Raw genomic sequence first — 21,882 nt, 5'->3', positions numbered from 1 at the left:
TTTAAGGATATGATACTAGCAGGCTAATGCCCAGTACTAACAGGAGATTCCAAGCGCCAAACAGGACAAACGTAAGTGCAAGGTGGGCACTGGTGCCCTCAGAGAGTCATCCATGATGAAGGGCAAAGCACAGGAGCATGTCTGATGTAGTACTCCCACGCATCCTCGCCTGTGTATGTGAAAAGTGGGAGTATGAAGAGGTGTCAGATGAAGGCCTGCACAGGCTGTGTGCCAGGGGCTCCTGACACCCCCAGGGGAGCTGGCAAGTGCCACGATCCAGAGCAGAGCAGAGGAAAGCTGGCTGCTGTCCTGCAGTGAGTGCTCATGCTCAGCATTGCCTCCCCTGAGACTGAAGCAGGAGCAGGAGCTGCTCTCACCTCCCTGCAGAGCCGGGCTGAGTCACCCCATCCTCTGTCAGTGCTCTGCTGTGCCATGATTTTCATCCTGGCTATGCCCTGACCATGAGCAAGACAGCTGAATTGTACTCAGAAGTGACTTTCTAAAACAGAATATGGCTGCAGATGTAGTCAATTCCTCAAACTAGGTGAGAGGCATCCTGACTGTGGGGGAAGTGCAAACAAAAATGAAAAATCTTATCAGTTCCCTAAAGCGCTCTGTGATTTAAGGCCAGTTGGAAAAGCATTTTGAAACCTGCAAACAGAAAGTGACAGTGGACTGCAAAATGGTATCATTAAAATAGCAGTAACAGGATATAGAGGCAGTTCCTGTTGGAAATGCCTTTCCTCTCCACAGCTGAGGGAATCTCAGAAAGCAGCATTTTCCCCACAACAATCTGCTCACATATTGCATCCATACCGGTTCAGGAGAAGTCCTTTTAAAGAGTAGATCTCAGATTTCAATTCATTAATATTCTGTGACTCCAGAATCCAATTGGTGGAAGTTGTGGCCTAGAATGTGAAAGACAAGACATAAAGATCAACATCTGAACTGGAAGATAGTTCACCAATGTCACTTTTTCCTAAGTTGTCCTACTTCCATCTGGGAATTTCAAGTCCTGGGGATAACATACATAAGCTCTTATCACTTAAAATCTCTCTGACTTGAGAAAAACAACTTCCACACTACAAAGTACTTGAACAGATCCCCATGATGACCAGAAATAATAATTATCTCAAGGTGCTAAGACTATTCAATATTTGCTTTGTGTTTGGGAGACTAATTAATCTTGTCTCCAATCTTGCACAACCATTGCTAAAGCATCTCAAAGGGACATTTCTCTTTTCAGGAGGCCAGCACTTGTGAGAATTCAGGCACAGCTGGGCCCACACTGGATGTTTTCCACCAACATATCAGACAGAGAACAATACACAGAGAGATAAACCAAATCATTTGGTACTGACCTAGTGAATGATTTCTAGAGAAGAACTAGAACTAGGATCCTGAACAGCACTGGGAGTTGCACTGAATCAGGTCCTTTACTCCTTCATGTGACTGAACTTAGCTGAGGCAACAGATCCAAATATTATATATTAACAACTATTTTAAAACCATTTGCTCATTTCTACTAAATCACAAAAGAAAGAATCAATTATCTGCACTATGTGGCATTTAGAGGTAGGCTGATAAATACATACTTGAAAGTTGCAAAAATTTTCCCTACTTGATCTGAAGACTTAGATCTGTGCTTGAGTTACCAGGTCTTATCTCCAGAAGCAGCTGGACTAGGCACTGTCCCTCGGATATTTCAAGGCAATGAATGCAGTTTTGTGGGGAAAGATGGTGAGTAACTCATGGAAGCCTGGTACAGCTGCCATCAGAATTGCATCAGAATTGCCATGGGATATCAGGCAGAAATTAGAGTAACTGAGGATAACATGCTGCAGACGATACTTTTGGCACTCTTTCTTTTAACTCTTTTGGGAACTTGAGAAACAGGAGTTTTCTAAACACAGATCATGGTCTGTGGTTATCCCATCCTTTTGCTCCAGTAATTCGTGTTGCCATGAGACCAAAGAATACTCATGCCTGGCACTCCCCACAGTAATTTCTACTAAAAGCCATTAGGAACAAACACATTGGAGAGTATCACTGCAGAGATAGTTCAAATAAATTCCCCACCAAAGGAAGCCAGAACTGGAATAACACAACACTTCTCCTCAGCAGTTCCCACTAGATGTAGCCAGAACCGCTTGTTCCTGCTTACTCTAAAACAGCCTCGAGCTCCTGCAGAGTAACCCCAGAGCCAGCACTGCTCACAGTGACTTCTGGCCTTCAAACCCGAAGGGCTGGGAGAGGCTCAGGCTGTAGGAGCTGTGTTACACACAGATGCATTCCCTCAGGATTCACACTCCCAGCCCTCAGACAGCAAGAATCCAGGAGCCACTGTTCTGGCTTTCTAAGACCTTGAAAGCTACAGCAGCACATTAACAAGGGAGTGATTTCCACTCACTGGCCTGCAAAGGACTCAAATTTCCAAAACACATATGGTGCCAGATGCCTAGGATTTAGAAATAAAATCTGACATCTGGGGCTTTTTAGCCAGTCTCTTTAAAAACAGTTGTAGAAAATTCAAGCCTTGAATTTTTATGTACGTTTTTTAATTACTTAAAGTCCCTCTTTTTAATTTTTTACAGCATGCCAGTAGGAATTTGAAAAGCAGATAGAAAAACTTACATTACAGCTGAGAAAACACAGGTTTTTTTTCTTTGGTTTGTGGGGTTGCCCAAGTTTTTCTTTGTACACATGAGGTTTAGATATCATAACAATGTGTGCTACCATTTCAGTGCAGGGGGTAGAGAGGGGGGAAGGAAAACTTCTTCAAGACTCTCTAAACCACCACGACTTATGGCCTTTTTCCTTCTTAAAGCTCAACATGTGTTCTTAATCTTAACACTTAAGACCTGAAAACAGTTTTCCAATTTCCGGACTGGCTCCAGGCCACTGTCAGACCACAGATCCCAAGGAAAATTGAAGCACAGTGTTGTGACCATAAAGTGGCTTTCATGCTTGCATTTACAGCTGTGCCACTGAAGGATTCCTCCTGCACAGTGTGCTCAGAGTCAGCTCTGGCCCACCTCTTACACACCATCCAAGGGTGTGCGTGGGATTCAAGTGTGCTAGGGGGAGAAGACAACTGCTCCTGCTACAGGTCAAGGGCTGGAACACTGCCTGAAAGATTTCACAGGAAAATCTCCCTGGACAGAGAACACCACAAGATAACTGTGAACAATCTGGGCCTTGAACAACCCAAGTTTGTGAGGCAAAGGAAGACTTCATCTCTGTGAGACTGCCTCACACACCTGCATGTTACTGGCTGATAGAATGCTTGGGCCAACAGTTGCAAAGTACTTTGGAGTAAAGCACTAATTCTCATTGCCAGAAAGAAAATCAATTTCGGTTAAAAGTGGTTACTTTATTTACACATGTAACAACACAAACTAGCCAGAATGGATGGTTTTATTGCCAAGGTCAAGTCAAGAGTCAAGGGGAATGGGTCACTGTGTGTCATTAACAGGGCTGTAATGGGGCAACCTGTTACACTCAGCTGACCAAAATCATTGAAACGAGAACCCAAATAGCAAGAATGTTTGGCCATTACCTGGATCTGATCAAGTGACTTTAAATAGTCTTTCAAGTGTATGCCTGGCTGAGCAGGATGAACAGAGTACAGGAGAAACACAAACATGTAAAACATTACACACACACACAAAAAAAAAATCTCTGCACAACTGTCTTTGCCTCTTTTGGTCAGTGGACTAACCCCCCAGTCATTTCATCTCAGATGCAGCACCAAAAATACAGAGCTGAAAACAGATCTGAGGCCTCAGACACATGAGCTTCATCCAAAACTACACAGTAAAGCCCTCTCCAAAATCAGATGTATTTCAGTGAGTACCAAACTCATATCCAGTGCTCTAACCACACCACCCATGAAGAAGTCAGATGCAGAGAAACTGTTTGGGGACATGGCAGAGCTAATGGCTGGGTTGTGAACCCAATAGGTGCTTCCCATGTGTCCATAAAACTTGCATGCTACAAAACTGGTGATACTCTAAAGCTGAAGAGTTGGATGCTGTACCTTAGAAGCAGCCAGTTCTTGGGTGAGCTCTTGGATTTTCTGTTGCTGCTGGAGTAGCAGCTCCTGGACAGCTGCTAAGGTTGTCTGTAACTGAGTCACTGTAAAGGAAAAAGCAGAAGAGTTGAACTGAGATACATCCACATGTACACACTCACCCACGCCTTTCCTGCTGTCTAGCTACAAAGATGCCTCTATTCGTACTATATTTAATTTATCTATGCCCGCCTGCTCACTTTAATCCATATGATTTATTTGCACTGTGGGTAATCTACCTGCACTGCATCTAACCTCCAGTATTTCTAGTTTATCTTTCCATTGTATAGATGTCTATAGCCCACAGTATATCCGTCTAAAACCTCTCCCTTTTAATTATATTGGTTTATGATTTGTACATCTCCCTGAACTTCCACAATGTTTGTATCATTTATCTATCTCGGGGCTCTTGCAGGCAAACACTGGGGCTAGCTCCACTCTGGGAAAAGGCTGCTCTCAGGGTTGACCTTAGGGTAACAAGAGAAATAAAAGATGCTTTTCCTCTCACTCTTCAATGAAAAGTGAAATTAGCATCCTCCTATTCTCAACCTACCACTCCTTCAACCACAACATCTTTAATAAACTTACTGCTGAAAATAATAATTTTTTTCATCCCAACTGAATATACTTCACACTTTTCCCCTTTTATTTCAAGACAGCACCCTGTATTCCTGTCCTACACCCCACAAAACACTGAAGAACTTCTGCTGGACTCCAGCTTCAGCTGTACAACTTTTTCTACTTTGGCATTTTATCCAAAGCTTCCAGGGAGTAAACAAGCTGATAAAATAAATAAAATTAAAAACTCTATTGGTGTGACAGGTAACAGCTAATCCAGACCATCATTAGGGCATCAGGTAATGAACAGACACCCTATAGAGTCAATAACATAGAAGGTGGCTAAGGTCAGAGAGGCACAGTAATTACAGACTCTCCTGACCCTTCCTCGGATTTTCAGATGGAAGGTGGGGAGAAACCACTGAAAAAAAAAAGCCCCTGAAAACATCAGAGAAGCAGAAATTAAAAATGAACTTTACAGCCCTCCGAAAGGCTGTCATTTTATTCCCCTTATTAATATTCTGAGGTTGGGAGCCTTTCCGTAAAAACATAATTAATTGAGGCCGTGCCGACAGTAAACAAGCAATTTCAAATTAAACCGAAATGACGGCGGCTTCATTTGCAAATGTGAACAGATTCTCAGAGCAGATAAATGAAGTCACCACATAAAGTGGAGATGGAGGGAAAGAAAAGGGTGGGGGTCTTGGCAGAATGGAGGATACAGGGAGAAAAGCTTTGAGGGGTGAATTGATGGAGTCATTAATCTTTACCTGTCTGTGTCACACTGCCACTCATCTCAGAAATGTTTGACTCAATCCTCTGAAGTTGTTTCCTGTCTTCTTTGCCTCCCATGATGAGAGGGACCAGGTATTTCTGCATGGAGTACAGAAACTTTTTCAGGAAAGAGGGATGTGCAAAGCACTATTCCTAATCCACCAGAAACATCCTCAAATCCCACCCCCCAAATCTCAGCCTTTATCACAGAGCCAATGATCATTTATCCACACATCTGGCCAAGAAATTCCCTCCACAGTAGGTATAAAAAGAAGTTGCAGAAGAGGAGTTTTGTGGTTACATTTGTCTGGGTGCTGAAAACCAGCTCCTAAGTCTGGATGCAGCCACAAAATCTGCCTTATTCCACCCTTGCAGAGAGAGGGTGGACTGGATGTAACAGCTCACAACTCTCCTCTAGCTTCCATGGAACCTTCTGCAGCCTCATCCTAGCAACAGAATGTGCTTCAACAAGAGCATACACAATGGAAATTACCTTATTTCTAGTAGTTTAAGATCCACAGCTAAAAACTAGTTTGCTTGCCACTTTTTGACTCTGCATTTTCATGCTAAGTGTCTACATTTCTGAAATATACCAATGGCAGTACCAGTGAGAACAGAGATGCTTCACCAGCTTGGAACCAACACGATCATCTGGACACAAGCAGCAGAACATGTTTGTCTCAGAGTACAGTGCAGGAGTAGCAAGGGACATATTACCTTGTAGAGCTGGTGGAATCCAAAGGCAATTCCTGCCATGATGATAGCCAAAGCCCCATAATCTCGCCATCTGGAGCCAGGGGGACCTGAAAGTTACAATCAAGAAATAATTATAGTCAGAACTGCAGGTGCTAACATTTTTGTACATCCATTTTATCAGAGAAAAGAGGAATAATTAACACACAGTGTGCAGGCCTTTGGCTGAGGACATTTAAACATCTGGCCAGACCTCTGGCATTGACTCTGGCCTTGCAGTGTCACAGGGAGAGAAATCACAGCAACAATTAAAGAGGGTCCATCAAGCTCTTTTGCCCTACTCTTTCCTCGTAGAAGACACTCTGAACCAGGTAACTGTCTCTGGGCTGGTACTAGCTAAGGTTAACTCCTTACCTGAATACCTATTGTTCTCCACTATCATAATTTTTGAAAATGGGGACAGAGCCAGAGACCCAGAAGAGTGCAGGAGAAAGGAAAGAAGGGAGTGTTTTAAGAAAGACGAGAAATCTACCAGGGCAATAAATGGGTTTATGAAAACTGTGTCAGCAATTATGGACCATTTCAATGAGGAAGGATCCAGTGTCTTTCAAGCTTAAATTACAAATAGGGACCAAAGCACACATAAAGAGCAGAAAGAAAATATGCAATTAAATATCTACAGAGAGAGGTAAAGAAGTAGATAAAAGCTTGAGATATTTAACACACAATTGTGCACAGAAGCTTAGAGGATCCACAGAGGAAAGTGAAGATATGGTATGCCCTGCTCCTTCAGCAGAATCAGAAGACACCTGTAGTTTTCCACCAGCCTCATCCTGTCACCTCCCTCGCAGTTCCCTGAACGAACCTTCTACTGCCCCCGGGTTTCTTTAATAATAAGGAGGATGCAGAATGATCTGCCTGAAGTTCAATGGCAGGATGTGGGCAGAACTGGCATGATGGGAGACTGGTGTGGTCTCCAAATCTACATGTGACTAGAATGTCTCATAAATGCATTGTGTTCTCCAAAGTCTCAATTTAGGAGGCTTAACTGGCTGAAATGGGTGGCCTCTGGTCTCCTTTCTGCTTTGCTCACCTACTGCCATTTTGCTTGTTGCTGAATTCTACAGGCATTTAATTTCAAAAGTTACCCCTCATCCCAACACTTGGGGTCTAGAGTATTTAGGTCTGACTCCCAAATACTGGCACTCAGAGCTTCTTGCTACGTTTTAGGACACAGCGCCTGAAATTATCCTCTGGCTAGAAATCTGAGCAAATTAAGGCATCTCTGTCAGAACTGGTGAATAGTGTCACCAGGAGTATTTTGGGTTGCTGCAGTTGCAGTTTTGGAGCTTAGGCACATGATCAAATTATCATAACTTTTTAACTTAATGAGTTAACACACGTCAGCTAAGCTGCAGTAACTGGCTGTGTACATGTCAGGATTTAAAATGATCTCTTGCTAATCTTGCTGCGAACCCCAGCAATCCATCCCACATTCCCCTCTGTGCTGTGCCCCCACTGTCACTTCTGGTACCTGAAGCCTCTTGGTTGTGCCGTTCTCTCCCTTAAAATTCTGACTAAAAACATCCTTCTATGACAACACAGTTTGTTCCAGGCTGAGCTGCTTTTGTACAGGATTAATTATCTCAAGGGTCTGTGAATCCTGCCCACGGCTGTCCTTGATGGGCTGTCCCAAACTCCCTCCCAGCTCCACTGACCTCCGAGCAGGAAGGAGACACACCTGTAGGAATCCATCTGCTTTGCCCTTTCACCTCACTCATCTCTCCCTCCATTCCTGTAATGCTTGAGCTAAGAACATTTTATTGCCCCCTGGTTTTCATTATTAATGAAAAGGGACCAGAATGATCTTTCCTAAAGTTCAGAGAGTCTATAAAGACAAGAAGCTGAAATGCCATTTTACTCATTTTAGAGATGTGTGAAATCTGTCTTGTGACAAAAAAAAAAAAGTGAGGGGGATGGAGAGAAGAAGTGAGCAAGTGAGGGACACAGTGAAGGCTCTTCACTGACCACAGCAACTTCACAATGTTACAAAGAATGTCACAGCTCTGCCTAAAATCCACACTCAACCTTTCTTCTTCTCTGCAATTCTCTAATCTGAAGAGAGGTTTAGGAGTTTCTCTGTTTTAAGCTCTGTGCTCATACTGACTGTTTGCATATCCTCAATTTCTTCACTTGTAAAATAAATAAAATTCAGAAAAACTGAAAAAGCACTGACAGCCCAGTTACTTTAGGCACTGCAGAAGTAACAAGCCATTCTACTAAGAGACCTTCGAAAGTTGAATGGAAGAGACACAGATGTTTTCTCCAGGAACAAACCTGTGGTTTTGCTAAATATATTTAATTTCTCCAGCAGTCACTGTAAATTGCATTTCCAGAATAAACCCTATTTTTAAGATCCCCATTCACCTAAGAATTAACTTTCCTAACAGCAACTAATTAGGCCTTCTGCATCCAACTTAAGGTCAGTTCTGCTAGTATCCACATTTAAAACTGTGGAAACTAATGCTGGAAGAGGAGGTTTTTCCAAAAGAAAACAGTGAATCCATGAAAAGGTATTGGGGGGAAAAAAAAAGTTTGGATTTTAGTTACCATTTTTAATTGTCAGAGGAAACAGTCTGTATTCTATAGACTTCCACATAATGAAGACACAAGGATGAGAAAAGAAAATCCAAATGGCAAGAAAAAAGTCACTGGAGCTGACTTTTAAGCAGGTGTAAAATCTGCACAAACCCACATAAATGGAGCCCACAAATACCATGGGGAACAACACAAACAATACCTGGATGATAAACAATAACCTGGATGATCACCTTTGCACACCTTGCTCAGAAACTCCCCTGAGTTTGCTTGTAATTATATGGGCTAGAAAGGTAAAAAAAAAGCCAACAAAAAAACCCCAATGAATTAATCATTTAAATATTTAAAGTGAGACTTTTGTCCTCACTGCTGGATTAGTGTATTTCATAACACCAATAGCAGACAGCCCTGTTTTTTTACTGGGGGTTCATTTTAGAGCATGTTTAAACTAGTCAGATTGAGTGATGCTTCCAGCAACTAATCGCATGTCAAATAAAAGATATTTTATGTAATAAATTACTGCTACAAGTAATTCAAATGTCATTTATCAGTTTTATTATCAGTCAGGCAAAGTCTTGTTTCTCTATATTAATCAAATTCAAGCTTTCTTTAAGCTTTTTTTTTAAGCAGTTTTGACACCTCTTGGCAAAAGTACAAACTGGAGAAAAGGAATTACTACTCCAGAACAAGAGGAGAAGTAGTAGAGATGGTATTGACCTAAAATACTAGAAATTTAATTATTGTCTCTTTCCCAAAAAAGAGAAAAAAAGTAGAAAAATACTTTCTCTTCAACCAAACCCAGAAGGGGTTCAGCATACAAGACCCATGCTACTCTGATGGCTTACAAGTGTGCTTTTTTTCTTGTTAACTCTTCAAGATTTAGGAAGTATGTACACAAATTACAGGTACTCCAAATAAAACATCAGAAAATTAAGTTCAACTGTATAAAAGGAAGTATTTAAGTGGCATGAATTTAAGCAAAAGGACAAACTGTGATGGCAACAGCAGGAGATCCAGGAAGCAAATTACAAAGGGGTATCCAGGATTTATTGCTGTGACTCACAGGAGTGGGCACCTTACACTGGCATTACTGGAGAGATCATCAGCTTGGCTGTTGCTTCATTCCTGTTGAAGAAATGCTTGAGATGGTTCTGAACCATCCTGAACTTCTGTACTACTCACAAGTGGAACACTGAAGGGAAGATTAACTCTTCCAGTACTGGGTTGAGGTAAGAGTTATCTGAATGAGCAATGGACAGCACCAAGAGGGATCTGGCCCTGCTTCTACAGGCAGACAGCAGATTTTGCTTTCCTGGCATTTTCTCTGGACTATAGCAGACAGGAATTAGCCCAGGAAGCAGAATTCAGCCCTAGAAGCACCTATACAATACACAGCCAGCAACACAATACAACAGCTAGAAATATTCCATTCTTAGCCCAATACTATCACGAAAGTTTCCATCTCAAACTGTGCTAAACCAGAGCAGCTAAAAACACAGAAAGCAAGTATTGTCTCCAGCAATAGCAAACCTGTGCCATAAACTAATAAACACAGCTTTAAGTGGAGTGTTACATCAGTCAATATCTGCCATAGAGCTGTTTAAGAGCAGCAACAAAATCCTATTCTTTATACTTGGCAGGTAAGGGAAGTGATTTTCAAACTACAAGACACACATGTGAGCTGAACAGCTTCATTTGATGGATTTTTAATGGTGTGCACTTTGGTTTTTATTGTTTGGAGCTTAGATACTTTTTTGCGAGGTTTGTTTTAAAATGCAAATATATATGTAAATTTTGAGTCTACACAGATTATGCTGGGACTCTAAAATTTCTTTGAGAGTGTATTTTGTACACAAAAATCATACAATGACATCTACATAGTCTACACAGAATTTCTGCTGTCACACCTCAGATTATTTAAGATCAGAGTGAAAAGTTTTCCAAGTCTTAGAAGGTAAAACAGAGTCCTGTGTTGACAAAGTACCTTCCTGATGCCCTTACGGTGTGTCAGAATCTAATTTGCACTGACGATCCAGCTTCAGGTCAAGAGGTGTCACAGGCTGGTATAGACGACATTTGTAGACAGTGATCATTTGTATCTCATTTTCCTTGTGTAACATGATCTTAAACAGCCACCAAGTGCATTCAATGTAACGTTTGGTGTCCCATTCTGACACAAAGTGTGTGATCAGTGGAACTGAAATCCGGGATGCAGCACAGGAATCTGTGAAATCACTGCAGAAATGACAGCAGACAGCAATTGGCAGCAGGTATTTCTCAAAGTGGCACTTACTGTACACCACGGGGTGAGTGGGCTGTGCTGGCACCGGCTGTGTGGAAGGACCTGGGGACTGTGGCTCATCCGTGCTCGTGCCTGACTGCTGGAAAGCCAGGTCGATTTCTTCATCTGTCAGGCCTGGGGGAGCAGAGGAAATGAAATCAGTTTAGCACCTTTACCCACTTTATGCACACATAATTAAATTCTCAAGCCAGGCAGAACCTTTTCAAGCTGCAAAGAATTTTGGCACTGACTTGAGCAGTAATGCCTCCCCAATTTTGGATTCACTGGAATGTCTCCCTCTCTCTTTCTCTGTTGCAATTTAACCTTAAGCGACAGAATATTAGCCTCAACGCTGCTTCCAAATGTGGCTCATTCAATTTCCTTAATTTATCCTTGAGTTTATTGCTGCTTTTGAAGTAGCTTTCTATTGCAATTCCCCATTCTTCCCCCGAAAAAAAGATACCATCAACTGCAAATGTGGCTCATTTTAATCTGTAATGGTGTAAAAAAAAAAAAGAGGGGAAAAAACTAACAATAATGCATGAAAACAGACAGGGAAACAAAAAACTAATTATTGGGTTAGACGACTAATTAGTCTAGATCGTTTCCGAAGACGGGAATAATTTGCTTTATTTTATGACAAATGCAGAAATAAAAAGAAAAAAAATCAGGACTGACTGTGATTAGTATGAATGGGACACAGAATGTAAGGAGGAAATAAAACTATAACAAAACAGATCAAAACAAGGCCAAGACCAACTTTCAGCTGAGCATTGCCCCAGCCCATTGGTGCATGATTAGAGTGCCCCAGGGCAGCCTGGTTTTCATTTCACACAGAGCTGGAGTAACACTGCACACATGGGACGTTGCTGCAGTGACTCCTGCCATCAGGAAACACCAGGACGACCATCTGTAATTGGCCACAACATATGGAAAGAATTTGGCCAACAAGGGGGAGAAGAAAAGCAGCTACAGGATTCACAATGACCAGCATCTCTGAAGAAGGAAGCACAGATGGATTATTTTTTCCAGTAGGAGAAAACATCCTCTAGGCAAAGAATTTGGTACTCAGATGGCAACCATGAAGTGGGAGCTGGACAGCCATGCATCATTTGTTGTGTTGCTCTCCTGCACAGAAGCACATAAAAACCTCGTGTCCCTGCTATGAGGAACACGTGAAGGGATTCAGGACCTTACACCACACACCCAGTGTATGCAGAAACACCCAGAAAGGCAGGATTTAAGGAGAATATGGATTTAAGGAAAGAGATTTAGAAGATAAGAGGCAGACCACTTGATTCTCACATGATTCTTGTAGGGACTGAATACAGTGATGAAAATGGTATGAACAAGAGAGCATTGGGGAAAAAATGGGGGAATACTTTCTGTCCGTCACACCTGCTCGAAATCCATAAAGCATTGCTGGTAGATGAAATTACTGAACTTAATACTTTAATACTTTAAGAAACCTCATTTTTTAATATTACAGAAAGATGCAATAGTGAAAATGGTTGGGCCACTGGGCATAATAGCTAAGTTGCAAGAAATTTTTTCAGGATCTTTAACTTCACTGCATACTGGGGGGTCTAGACAGAATAATCTGTAGCATAAACAATATTGCCACAAATAAATGCATGAGCCTGTCTCAGAACTGTTATTTAATATCATAAGCACTATCACAGTGCTTGTGGTATTCAGAAGGCTTTATAACTATTAACAGATTTCTCTCTCTTCCTGTGAGTGTGTGAGAAACTGTGAGTTCCTGTGAGACTATTCATCCACTCCAGAGAACTTTAGTGATATCTCTAACAACAAAATACTGTCAGTGTAAGAAACTGCATCAGAAATTGAAAGTTCCTGATCTCTGGTCAGATTCTGTCAATCTGACAGAATCACCCCCTGACTTGTATTTGATGCGTAGCTCAAAGAATAAGGAACCAAAACCACACCAAACAAGACTCACAGTGAGAGTAATAAAATGCAGATAAACACAACTCAGCATATTGCTCTACTCACAAAAGCAGTATTTATGGTGTCTAATACATGTTAAAAAGCAAAGTCCAATCTGTAAGGAACTGTTTTAACCAGCTACTAATTATCCAATGTAGAACCCATAAATAGATGCCAACACTGCAGATCACCAGTAACTACTGGATTTCATAAAGATGGAGACATTAGTTGCTGGCTGAAAATGTGGCATTTTGTTCTATTTCCATGCAAATCTGATAATATTTAACACTTAGAAACATCAGAAGTAATGGAGGATCTTCACTTCATTCCACAAAAAGGGCAGAAAACAATGTCTGTTCTTTCATAACCATACCATATTCTCATCCTATCTGAGAAAAAAGCTGAAATCTTTTGCAAATAAAATGCACTTCTAGGATTATTCTGATTTTGCCAGCTAGGGACAAATATCACTGTTTCCATTTAAACCTTGCTGTGCTGTGAAGAAGAAGCTGATGTGAATGATAGAATGATGAGAAGCCTTTCACATTGCAATTCCTGGTTTGAGTAGTAGAAATTAGAAATGTTACTACTACCCTGGACTATTCTGCTGCCTTCTGAAGTGGTCCTTGCCATGGTACTAGTGGCAATAACAAAACAACTAAATCCCTTCTTAATTATCAGAGGAGAAGACTGGGTTTGCCTGGAAAACCTCTTCATTCATCTGGACAAGACGTTTTCAAGGCCTTGTGATCCTGGCCTCAAGATCAAGGGAGTCCTGGAGCTGATTGTTTAAGCATATATATGGAGTAAGTCTGCATGGTGGACACCCTGCAGTAATGACAAGTCATCTCTGCACTCAGAAATCTACCTGTCTTCATGCTGGTCATTTCTCACACACAGCAACGAAAATGGACAAGATATTCTAAAGCTCTCCTCAGGCAATTATGGCCAACTCATCACATTTCCCTTTGGAATGATTTTTTGGTTTTGTTTTTAAAAATTCACCACCTATGTATGCACACAGTATGAATTTTCCATGCCCAAATTATTCAACTTGGATATACTCATTACATACAAAAGTGTGAATTTCTAAACCAGATCTAAGTGTCATCTGTTCCAATACCTCTTCTTGCTTTATTTTATCACAGCCCTATCACTGCACTACATGAAAAAGTATCAATGTTCATTCATTGTTCTAATCTAGCAGGAAATTTGCAATCCAAAAATAATACCACTGCCCTTGGATGCAAAAGCAGTGTCACAAAAACTGGGGCTTTGTGTCTAGCATAGCTCTCAAACAAGTATCTCAAGAAAATCACCTCAGCTGACGAGTGGAATTGCTCTAAATCCACTTTCCACCACTTTGGAAAACAAACATTTTCCTTGTTCTGCGGCTGCAGTGAGATCAAGTCCATGCAGAATGCAAAAGGTTAAAAGGAACAATAAAGGAAACTGCCAATTGTAAGTGAATTATATTTGGCTTTGAAAGCTGAGCCACGGCTATATTATAAAAGGCATCTCTTTGCGTTGTTTACCATCACCCTGACTAATGCAGACCTTTTTTTTGTTTTAAATAATCTCATGCAAATTAGACACACACTTCCTTCCAGTTGATTGCTATCTGCAAGGAATAATCTAACCGCAGAGGGTACTGAGCAAGGACTGAGCTGAGGAGAAGGATGCACGGAAACATCTCCAGAGCCCCACAGAATGCAAACCTGCTCCCTGCCCCCAAACATCCATCTCATTCCTCTACAGCACCACAACCATTGCAAAGAATTACTCATAATTTTCACAAAGCTTTAAAAATTCCTTTTCAGGCTTCAGGGTGTTGATTTGAATAATCCAGCACCCATGACTGTTTTGCACTCAAAGGCTCTTGCTGACCCTCTTTTTCGATCATTACTGCTGCCACTCAATTCGCAGGCATCACTCAGCCTCTGCAGTCAAACACAGAAACAGAGCAAGTCAGAGAATGAAATGGGCTGGCACAAGCATCTCTTGGTGCCTGCACCTCAGCTGTTGTATAAAGAACTTCTAAGACTTGGCTGTCTGTTTATGTCCTTTTATAATATCTCTTACTTTTTAAGGACCTCATGTACATCAAAATACTGTTCCTCTTATGACCACTCTGAAGTAGAGGAGTACTTGCAGTACTGTTACCCATATTTCACAGATGAGGAAAAGGTGAGATATTCAGACAAGAGAAGCGCTCCAAGGTCAGAACTGTACCTCTGGCAGACAGAAAATAAAACTCAGGAGATGTGAGTTTTACCTATTTTCTGTCAAAACACAGTAACAATAATTGGAATAAAAACCCTTCCATTAATTTAACTAGATGGGCCACTGCTTTTTCTTCTTCTGATGCAGGCTCTGACACATTAGTGACAGCCCTTTTCCAGTCCTATGCACTTAAAATACATTTTTCTTCATTATATTCCTCCTTGAATTGCTCAGTCCAGTAATTCACACAAGATTTTCACAACCTGAAGGCTGTATCAGTTTTGGGGAGACACTTTTGCTTAGGTGAAATTAAGAATTCTGCCATAATAAGGAAAGGCGGTGGGAGAAAACTCAGTTCCTTTGTGGGTTTCCAAAGCCAGCTTTATCACCACTCTAGGAGACCACCCACCCCTCGGCAGGGACAAAAGGCAGGAGAAGGTGTGGGGCAGAGGGTGGCAGCTGCTGGGTTTTCCCCCACACACTTTCTATTAAGGAGAAAACAAAGTAGGACAGGACAACTTGTTCAGCTACACCAAACTACGTGACCACCTGAAGTCAGTGCTTCGCATCACACGACTGAAAGGAAGATCTGCTGGTCGGCACCCTGAAATGACATTACACTTCTGTTCCTGGAAGCCACTGAGTCAACTCTGCTCAGAAAAAACATGGCCACATTTTAAAAGAATCATCATAAAATCCTTCTGGGATCTGATCCAGACTAATGATTCCACCTGTTCAGTCAGTTACGTGCAGTGCTGGGTGACTGTTATCAAATCTGTCTCCTACGTCCTACTCTGTGCTTAGCTGAATGCATTTCAAAAAGGTCAAAAAGGCAAAGTCTCCTGATCCATTTTCTTCCACACATGGTCATTTATGATGTTGAGCCCAACCCAACATTTGAATAAAACCTAAAGTTTCAGAAACATCACTGTGATATTTTTTTCCCTTGATTTACACTGAGACACTGCATTTGAATGTAAACATCCTGCTACTGCACTTCCAGCTCAAACTTTAGTAAAGGCACACACACATCAAGGGGACACGGACTGGTCTCAACTGCCAGGCTGAAAAATGCAGAAATAAAAGTAATTTGAAAAGTTGCTGAAAGGGCCTTGAATTCTTAAAGCTCTATTCATCTACGAGACTGTTAATTATGCAAGTGCAATCTTTCAGAAACATGATACACTTTAACCCATCAGGGTGACTAAGCAGCAATCAGAACTGATAAGGAAGGGTGCTCTAACCTCAGCTGCACAGCACTAAAATAAGGAAGGAAAACCAGACCAACAGAACAATGCTAGGAATTACACAGTGAGTCAGCCAGGAATGAAAAGGTTAAAATAAGAAAGTATTTTGGTATAACATGTATAAATAAATAAATAAACAAATACAGCAGCAGTTTCTCTTCCCAGCTAAGCTTTTTGGAGTCTCTAATAAAATGAAGTGTAATGGAGGAGAGGAGGGCAATGTCAGAGGGTGAGGGTTTGGGAGAGAGGTTGTTAAGTATCTCCCTCTCCTCAGCTGTGTTTACTCCATTTACAGGATCCCGGGTGATTGATAGACAGACAAAAGAAAAGCAAGCAGATAGTAACCCCCCCTCTGAGAGCACCAGCAGAGGGGATAACTCCTGACATCATCTACAGCCCCAAACTCTCCTTAGCCACTTGTAATTAAAAAGACAGAGCAAGATATGCAAACCAGAGAAAAAGTAAAAGAGGATTTTTTTTATTATTTATTATTAACATTTTGTTGGAACAGTAGAGTGCAATAAGGACTCTCAGAGCCGTTAAAAGTCGTCGGGTGACCTGCAGACCCCTATTTCCCAGAGCCTTGTATAAAATTGAATTTTTTAAACATAAATTACACGTAATGACGACACTGTAAAAACTAACAGTAATGGAAAGCTGTGCTGTATTTCATTAGCCTGTATTATTCCGTGCCACCTGATCCAGCCGGGCCTTGTTTATGAGTTAGTGTGTTAGCAGATGCCGATGGAAGCATTTGCTTCGACCTTGCTCTTCTCATTGGGGCATGAAATTACGACGGCAGCACCTTGATATTACAGCCATAAATACAGTAAACTGCAAATTTAAGCCAACGGCTCCTATTGTCTCTGAACATAAAGCTGATCGGTATTTATTTAAAAGGAGAACGAAAAAAAATATTATATATCACCTTGTTTATGGGTCCAGTGTCCCCCCTTCCCCTAATCTGCCTTATTCACTTGGTTAAATACTAAACAAACAAACTAAATCCTCTCTATTTTCTACTGATTAAATATTCTTATGAAATGAGTACTGTCTTCAGAAAACTGGATCAAAGTATTTTCACTCTGAATAAGGAAGGGCAAGTGACTTGCTTAGCATGTCTTGGAATGGAAGAAACAGAACAAGTTCTACAACTTTTCTTCTCAGTTTTATATATATGAGAAGTTCAAAATGGAAAATGAAAAAGGTGCTTCTGGTCACCCATTCACATTTGTGTTTAACATGGGTATACATATGAATAAGAAACATGTTTTCTTCCAGTTTTCTATTTAAAAATGTCTCCCATGTTAATACTATTTCAAAACAAGGAGGAAAAAGACAGAAAAGAAATTGAAGTGAGGTTAATGGGAGGGGAAAAAAACCACGGGATTCCTTCTCTGAGGCAGCAAGCAGCAAGGAAAATGCCTCAGTCTCCTATGGGCATTTTGGGTAAATACCCAGTGAAATTTATCAGAGGGGAAAAAATCAAACACAAAGGCAAAAGGACATTGTAATATCACAAAGCATACCACAGCATAAATCACATTACAAGTCAGTGCAAAATGTATTTCACTGGTAGTTTAAAGGCAGGAAAAATACAGTTTCACTTGCAGCAAGAGAGGTCAGGTCTTCCTCTTCTAATGTAAAGTAAGCTCCCTGCTTATATGAAGTATATTATCTCTGTTCCATCTAAGAAAGAAAGAAGGAAAGAGATACCTTCAGTGAAAGCTCCCAATACTGAGCTATACATTTGAGGGGTCAAGACACTGAGAATTCAAGGAACAACATGCAGGATTGAAAACAGGGCTCGTGCTTGGGATTCTGCAATGCCAAAATCTCAGCAGATGGAGTGCTATCACAGCCTCAACAGGATTTGGACACCACTTTTTTGAATTAATCCACAACAAATCCTCAGGCAGCAGACAGCATAATTCAACAGGCGTCATTTCTGCTCCACAAATAGTTCAAAACAGAGAAAAAAAGGAGATAGCAACATGACTCTAAATCAGGCAAGACAGGTCCAGAAGTCCTCACCAACCTGAATTACAGCACCAGAAGTTTTGTTACAAAGCCCATTTACATTCCTACACAACAAGTATATGCAAAAACACAGAATAAATTCAAACTTGGGTACCTTCTTCTGAAGACCTGTCTATTACAGAGTCATTCTCAGAACACCATGCTCAGCAAAAAAGACAGAAGAAACAAATCTTTCTGTGACATAAATAAAAACCTCTCCTAAAAATGGAAGGGGATTTTATTTTCTCATCATCTGTGATGGTGATATTTTTATTTTTAGGTCTCTTGCCTCCAGCTTTTCCTTTCTATTATCACACGAGCACAGGCACAGTCCCTGATGGGAAGCCTCCTCTGAGTGGATACTGCTCGAAGATTTCCACTCCAGAGCTGGAGACACGACGTGTGTGACTGACCTGGGAGCCAGTGTTGTCACACAGGGACACAGGACAAACGTTCAGCCAGTTCATGCTGGCAGAGCACGACGTAAGAACAAAAACCTGTGCATATTTGAAATTATTTCAAATCCGTATCTACTTGGGGTTTGCAGGCTTTGAAGACTAGGCCAGGATAGCAGTTCTCAGGTAGTTTATCAGGAATAGTACATACCAGGGCTCTGACATTGGTTTAAAAGAAGTCCTTAGAGAGCAAAAAATCCAGCTAATGGAGGAGACACTACTCCAGTAACCACAGTGCTGTCATGACTAGTTACCACAACTGACAACCTCCCTAGAAATAAGACCAGGCATTCAGAGAAAACAGCTATTAGGTACACTAAACTGCTAAGTTTCCAAGCACATCCAAGCTGTGACCTGTAAATTCTTGCTGCTTTTCCTGAGGTGAAACACAGTGTCACAGTGATGGCTCCTGGTCCTCATTATTTGTATCACCATGCTCCTCAGAGACTCCAAAAGGTGTTCACTGGCCAGGTGTATGGTGCCAGGTGCTGTGCACACCAAGGAAGGCAGGCGGACCCAAAGCCTCCAACAATCTCTGTGAAGGAAAGACAGGCCACAAAGAAAAAGCCTGCACACAGAAATGAAGAAATGTGCCCAGAGTACACATCAGGCCTATGCAATTTCTTATTAAATTGGGAACTACAACATGGAATGTTCTGTAAGGGTGAAAGGATATTAATTTCTTCTGCATGTTCATTTCCAAAGCAGGATAGTTTGGTACATGGCCCTTAAGAAACCCATGCACTACCATAGCTTATAAAGCTTACCACATATTTTAATAGCAACAGTGACAGAAAACATTTGTGCTTCAGATCCATTTATTTTGTGTGAACAAAATGTATTTTGTTAAGCAGCTTCTTGAGCAATAGTAACAAAATAATTAGCCTTTGGCTACTCTTTGATCTGTGATATTATGTTTAGGAGCTTCTAAAGAGAAAGACAGAGGTGGTCTTAAATTCAAGTAAAGTAAAACACCGGCAGTACAGGAGGTTTGGTTTTGATCTACCTTTGGAACACAAATTTTAAATTGTATTTCCAACAACTTGAACCAGCATGTCACAGGAATTCCAGTGCTGATCCAGAAGGAGCTGACCAGGGGGGATTTGCACTCAACCAGACATTTGTTCTTTGTACAGCAGTGGAGAATCCCCAGGCATGGGGGTGAACACAGACTGTATTAGGCCTGACCTTGCAGCCTGGCCCTTGTGTGGAACTCTGGCTCAGTTCTCTGCTGATCTGGGACTACTGGACTGGGCTGGTTTCCAGTTCTAGAACCTGCCACTCTTTCTGCCCAACTCGGCATTCAAACCAAAGGAATCATGTAAAAGAACAACAATTTCAAGCCATTATATAAAATTCTTTAACCAGATTTTTCAGAATATATGAAGGATGACTTAGTTTTATATATAAGAATGGGGAAATGTGTCCTGATGCACCATTTCTGTTTCTTTGCATTACTCTGGAGTTACTGATTGCCCCAAACACACTAACAAGAACACTTCACTATTTTCTACCTCAGACAAAACCAGTCAAAGCAGCCTCTGCAGATGAAAATGAAATGTGAAGAGCAACTTGCCTCAATGCTATTCATTGCCTCTTCTACTTTAAACTTTAGAAAGGAACAAAACAAAGCCATTTGTATAGACTTATCACAGGAAAAATGATAGAAAGTGTCTATAAATGGAGTCTGAGTGTTTGAAGAACACACAGTGAAGCTCTGAACATACGGTGGGACAGGGCACACTGGACACCCCCTCTCTCAGGAAGTGCTGTGGGGAGCCTGGACAGCTCACGTAGATACAGCTGCACCTTTTAAGAAAATGTAAAAATACGTGGAAGTGTGTATGGAAAAACAAATGGAAATATAAAGAAACTAACACTGGGTGAGGAGCCATGAACACATGCCTTTTTCTGACAGGTATTTTTCTCACAACCTTATAGAGCATCTTGTCTCCTCTAACCCATTTTCTATAAAGTGGAATCAGTGTTAGACACCTGTGAGTCAGGTAACATCACACTAAGACGATAATTTGAATTAAGAAAATTACATCTAAATGCTACATATTTGATTATTATGGTACAAATGTTTCAGGTCAAACTGGTTTGCACTTTCCCCAGAAAGACAGAGATGCTACTACACTGTTATAAAAATACATGTCATCAAGAATTCATTACAAATTATAAATCACCCTCATTCCTCGTTGTTCTGTTTTTGAGAAATTTTTTACATGCCATTAAAATATTGTTTGCTGAATGTTACTAGAAAGGTAGCCACCTGTAAAATTAAAGGCTGATGCTGCCAGTAACAGTGTTGAAATACCTTCTGTTTAAAAGACAAAACCTACTTTATAATTTTTAACACAAGTATATAAATATTTCTCCACCCACCCTACACAATTTTGTTGCTTACATCACATCCATTTAGACAACAACCATCTATGTCATCACACAGGATGTTAATCTTGGGTGGGGAAGAAAGAAACAATAGTAAATTAACTTTTAAGAAACCAAGATTAGACATTTAAGCAGTGTCCTTCATGATGAAAGAACAACAAAGACAAAAAAAACATTAGGGGACAAGTCAACAAAACAGAAGAAGTTTCAAAAGATCATTTTTCATCTTTTGGTTTGTTTATTGCTTTTTTTTTTTTCTTCCCTTGTGGCTTCCACAGAGCCTCTTCAGGGCTCTGAAGAAAATTAAAGAGCCTGGATTAAACGCCCAAAGGACGACTAATGCTAACAATACTAAAAATAATGAGGTTAAGTGGGTAAAAACTATGGTGACCACACACAGAGAACTGGAGTGGTAAGGTAGGAAAGGAGTTGCATCATTGCTCCCTCGGGACATGCACAGAACAGACTAACTGCTTCTAGTTCTCTGGGGTTCCGATTACCATGCCAAACACACCTCCAGAGTTTCCTTATTAGTATAATAAAAAGCCTCTACACATTTGTATTTTATTCCCAGCCTTGCTACTGACCTTGTGGAGGCCATTTAACCTCCATCTGCCT

The 21,882-nt window shown here is 41.0% G+C and overlaps 1 protein-coding gene across 2 annotated transcripts in view; it reads right to left on the bottom strand.

Annotated features, from left to right (window-relative positions):
• The window catches only part of PEX14 (peroxisomal biogenesis factor 14), an 84,542-nt gene that overhangs the window by 2,497 nt on the left and 60,163 nt on the right, over positions 1-21,882 (bottom strand). For both annotated transcript variants that reach the window (XM_023940575.2, XM_023940576.2), the window contains 5 exons: positions 10,989-11,111; positions 6,122-6,207; positions 5,401-5,503; positions 4,040-4,137; positions 817-908 (listed from right to left, as the gene is read on the bottom strand). In XM_023940575.2, coding sequence (XP_023796343.1) covers positions 817-908; positions 4,040-4,137; positions 5,401-5,503; positions 6,122-6,207; positions 10,989-11,111 — 502 coding nt within the window. The remainder of the gene's footprint in view (positions 1-816; positions 909-4,039; positions 4,138-5,400; positions 5,504-6,121; positions 6,208-10,988; positions 11,112-21,882) is intronic.

The sequence above is a fragment of the Cyanistes caeruleus genome, chromosome 22, assembly GCF_971803275.1.
Source record: "Cyanistes caeruleus chromosome 22, bCyaCae1.hap1.1, whole genome shotgun sequence".
Taxonomy (NCBI): Eukaryota; Metazoa; Chordata; class Aves; order Passeriformes; family Paridae; genus Cyanistes; species Cyanistes caeruleus.
The sequence above is the reverse complement of the archived record's forward strand: the minus strand, read 5'-3'. Positions and strand labels throughout refer to the sequence as shown.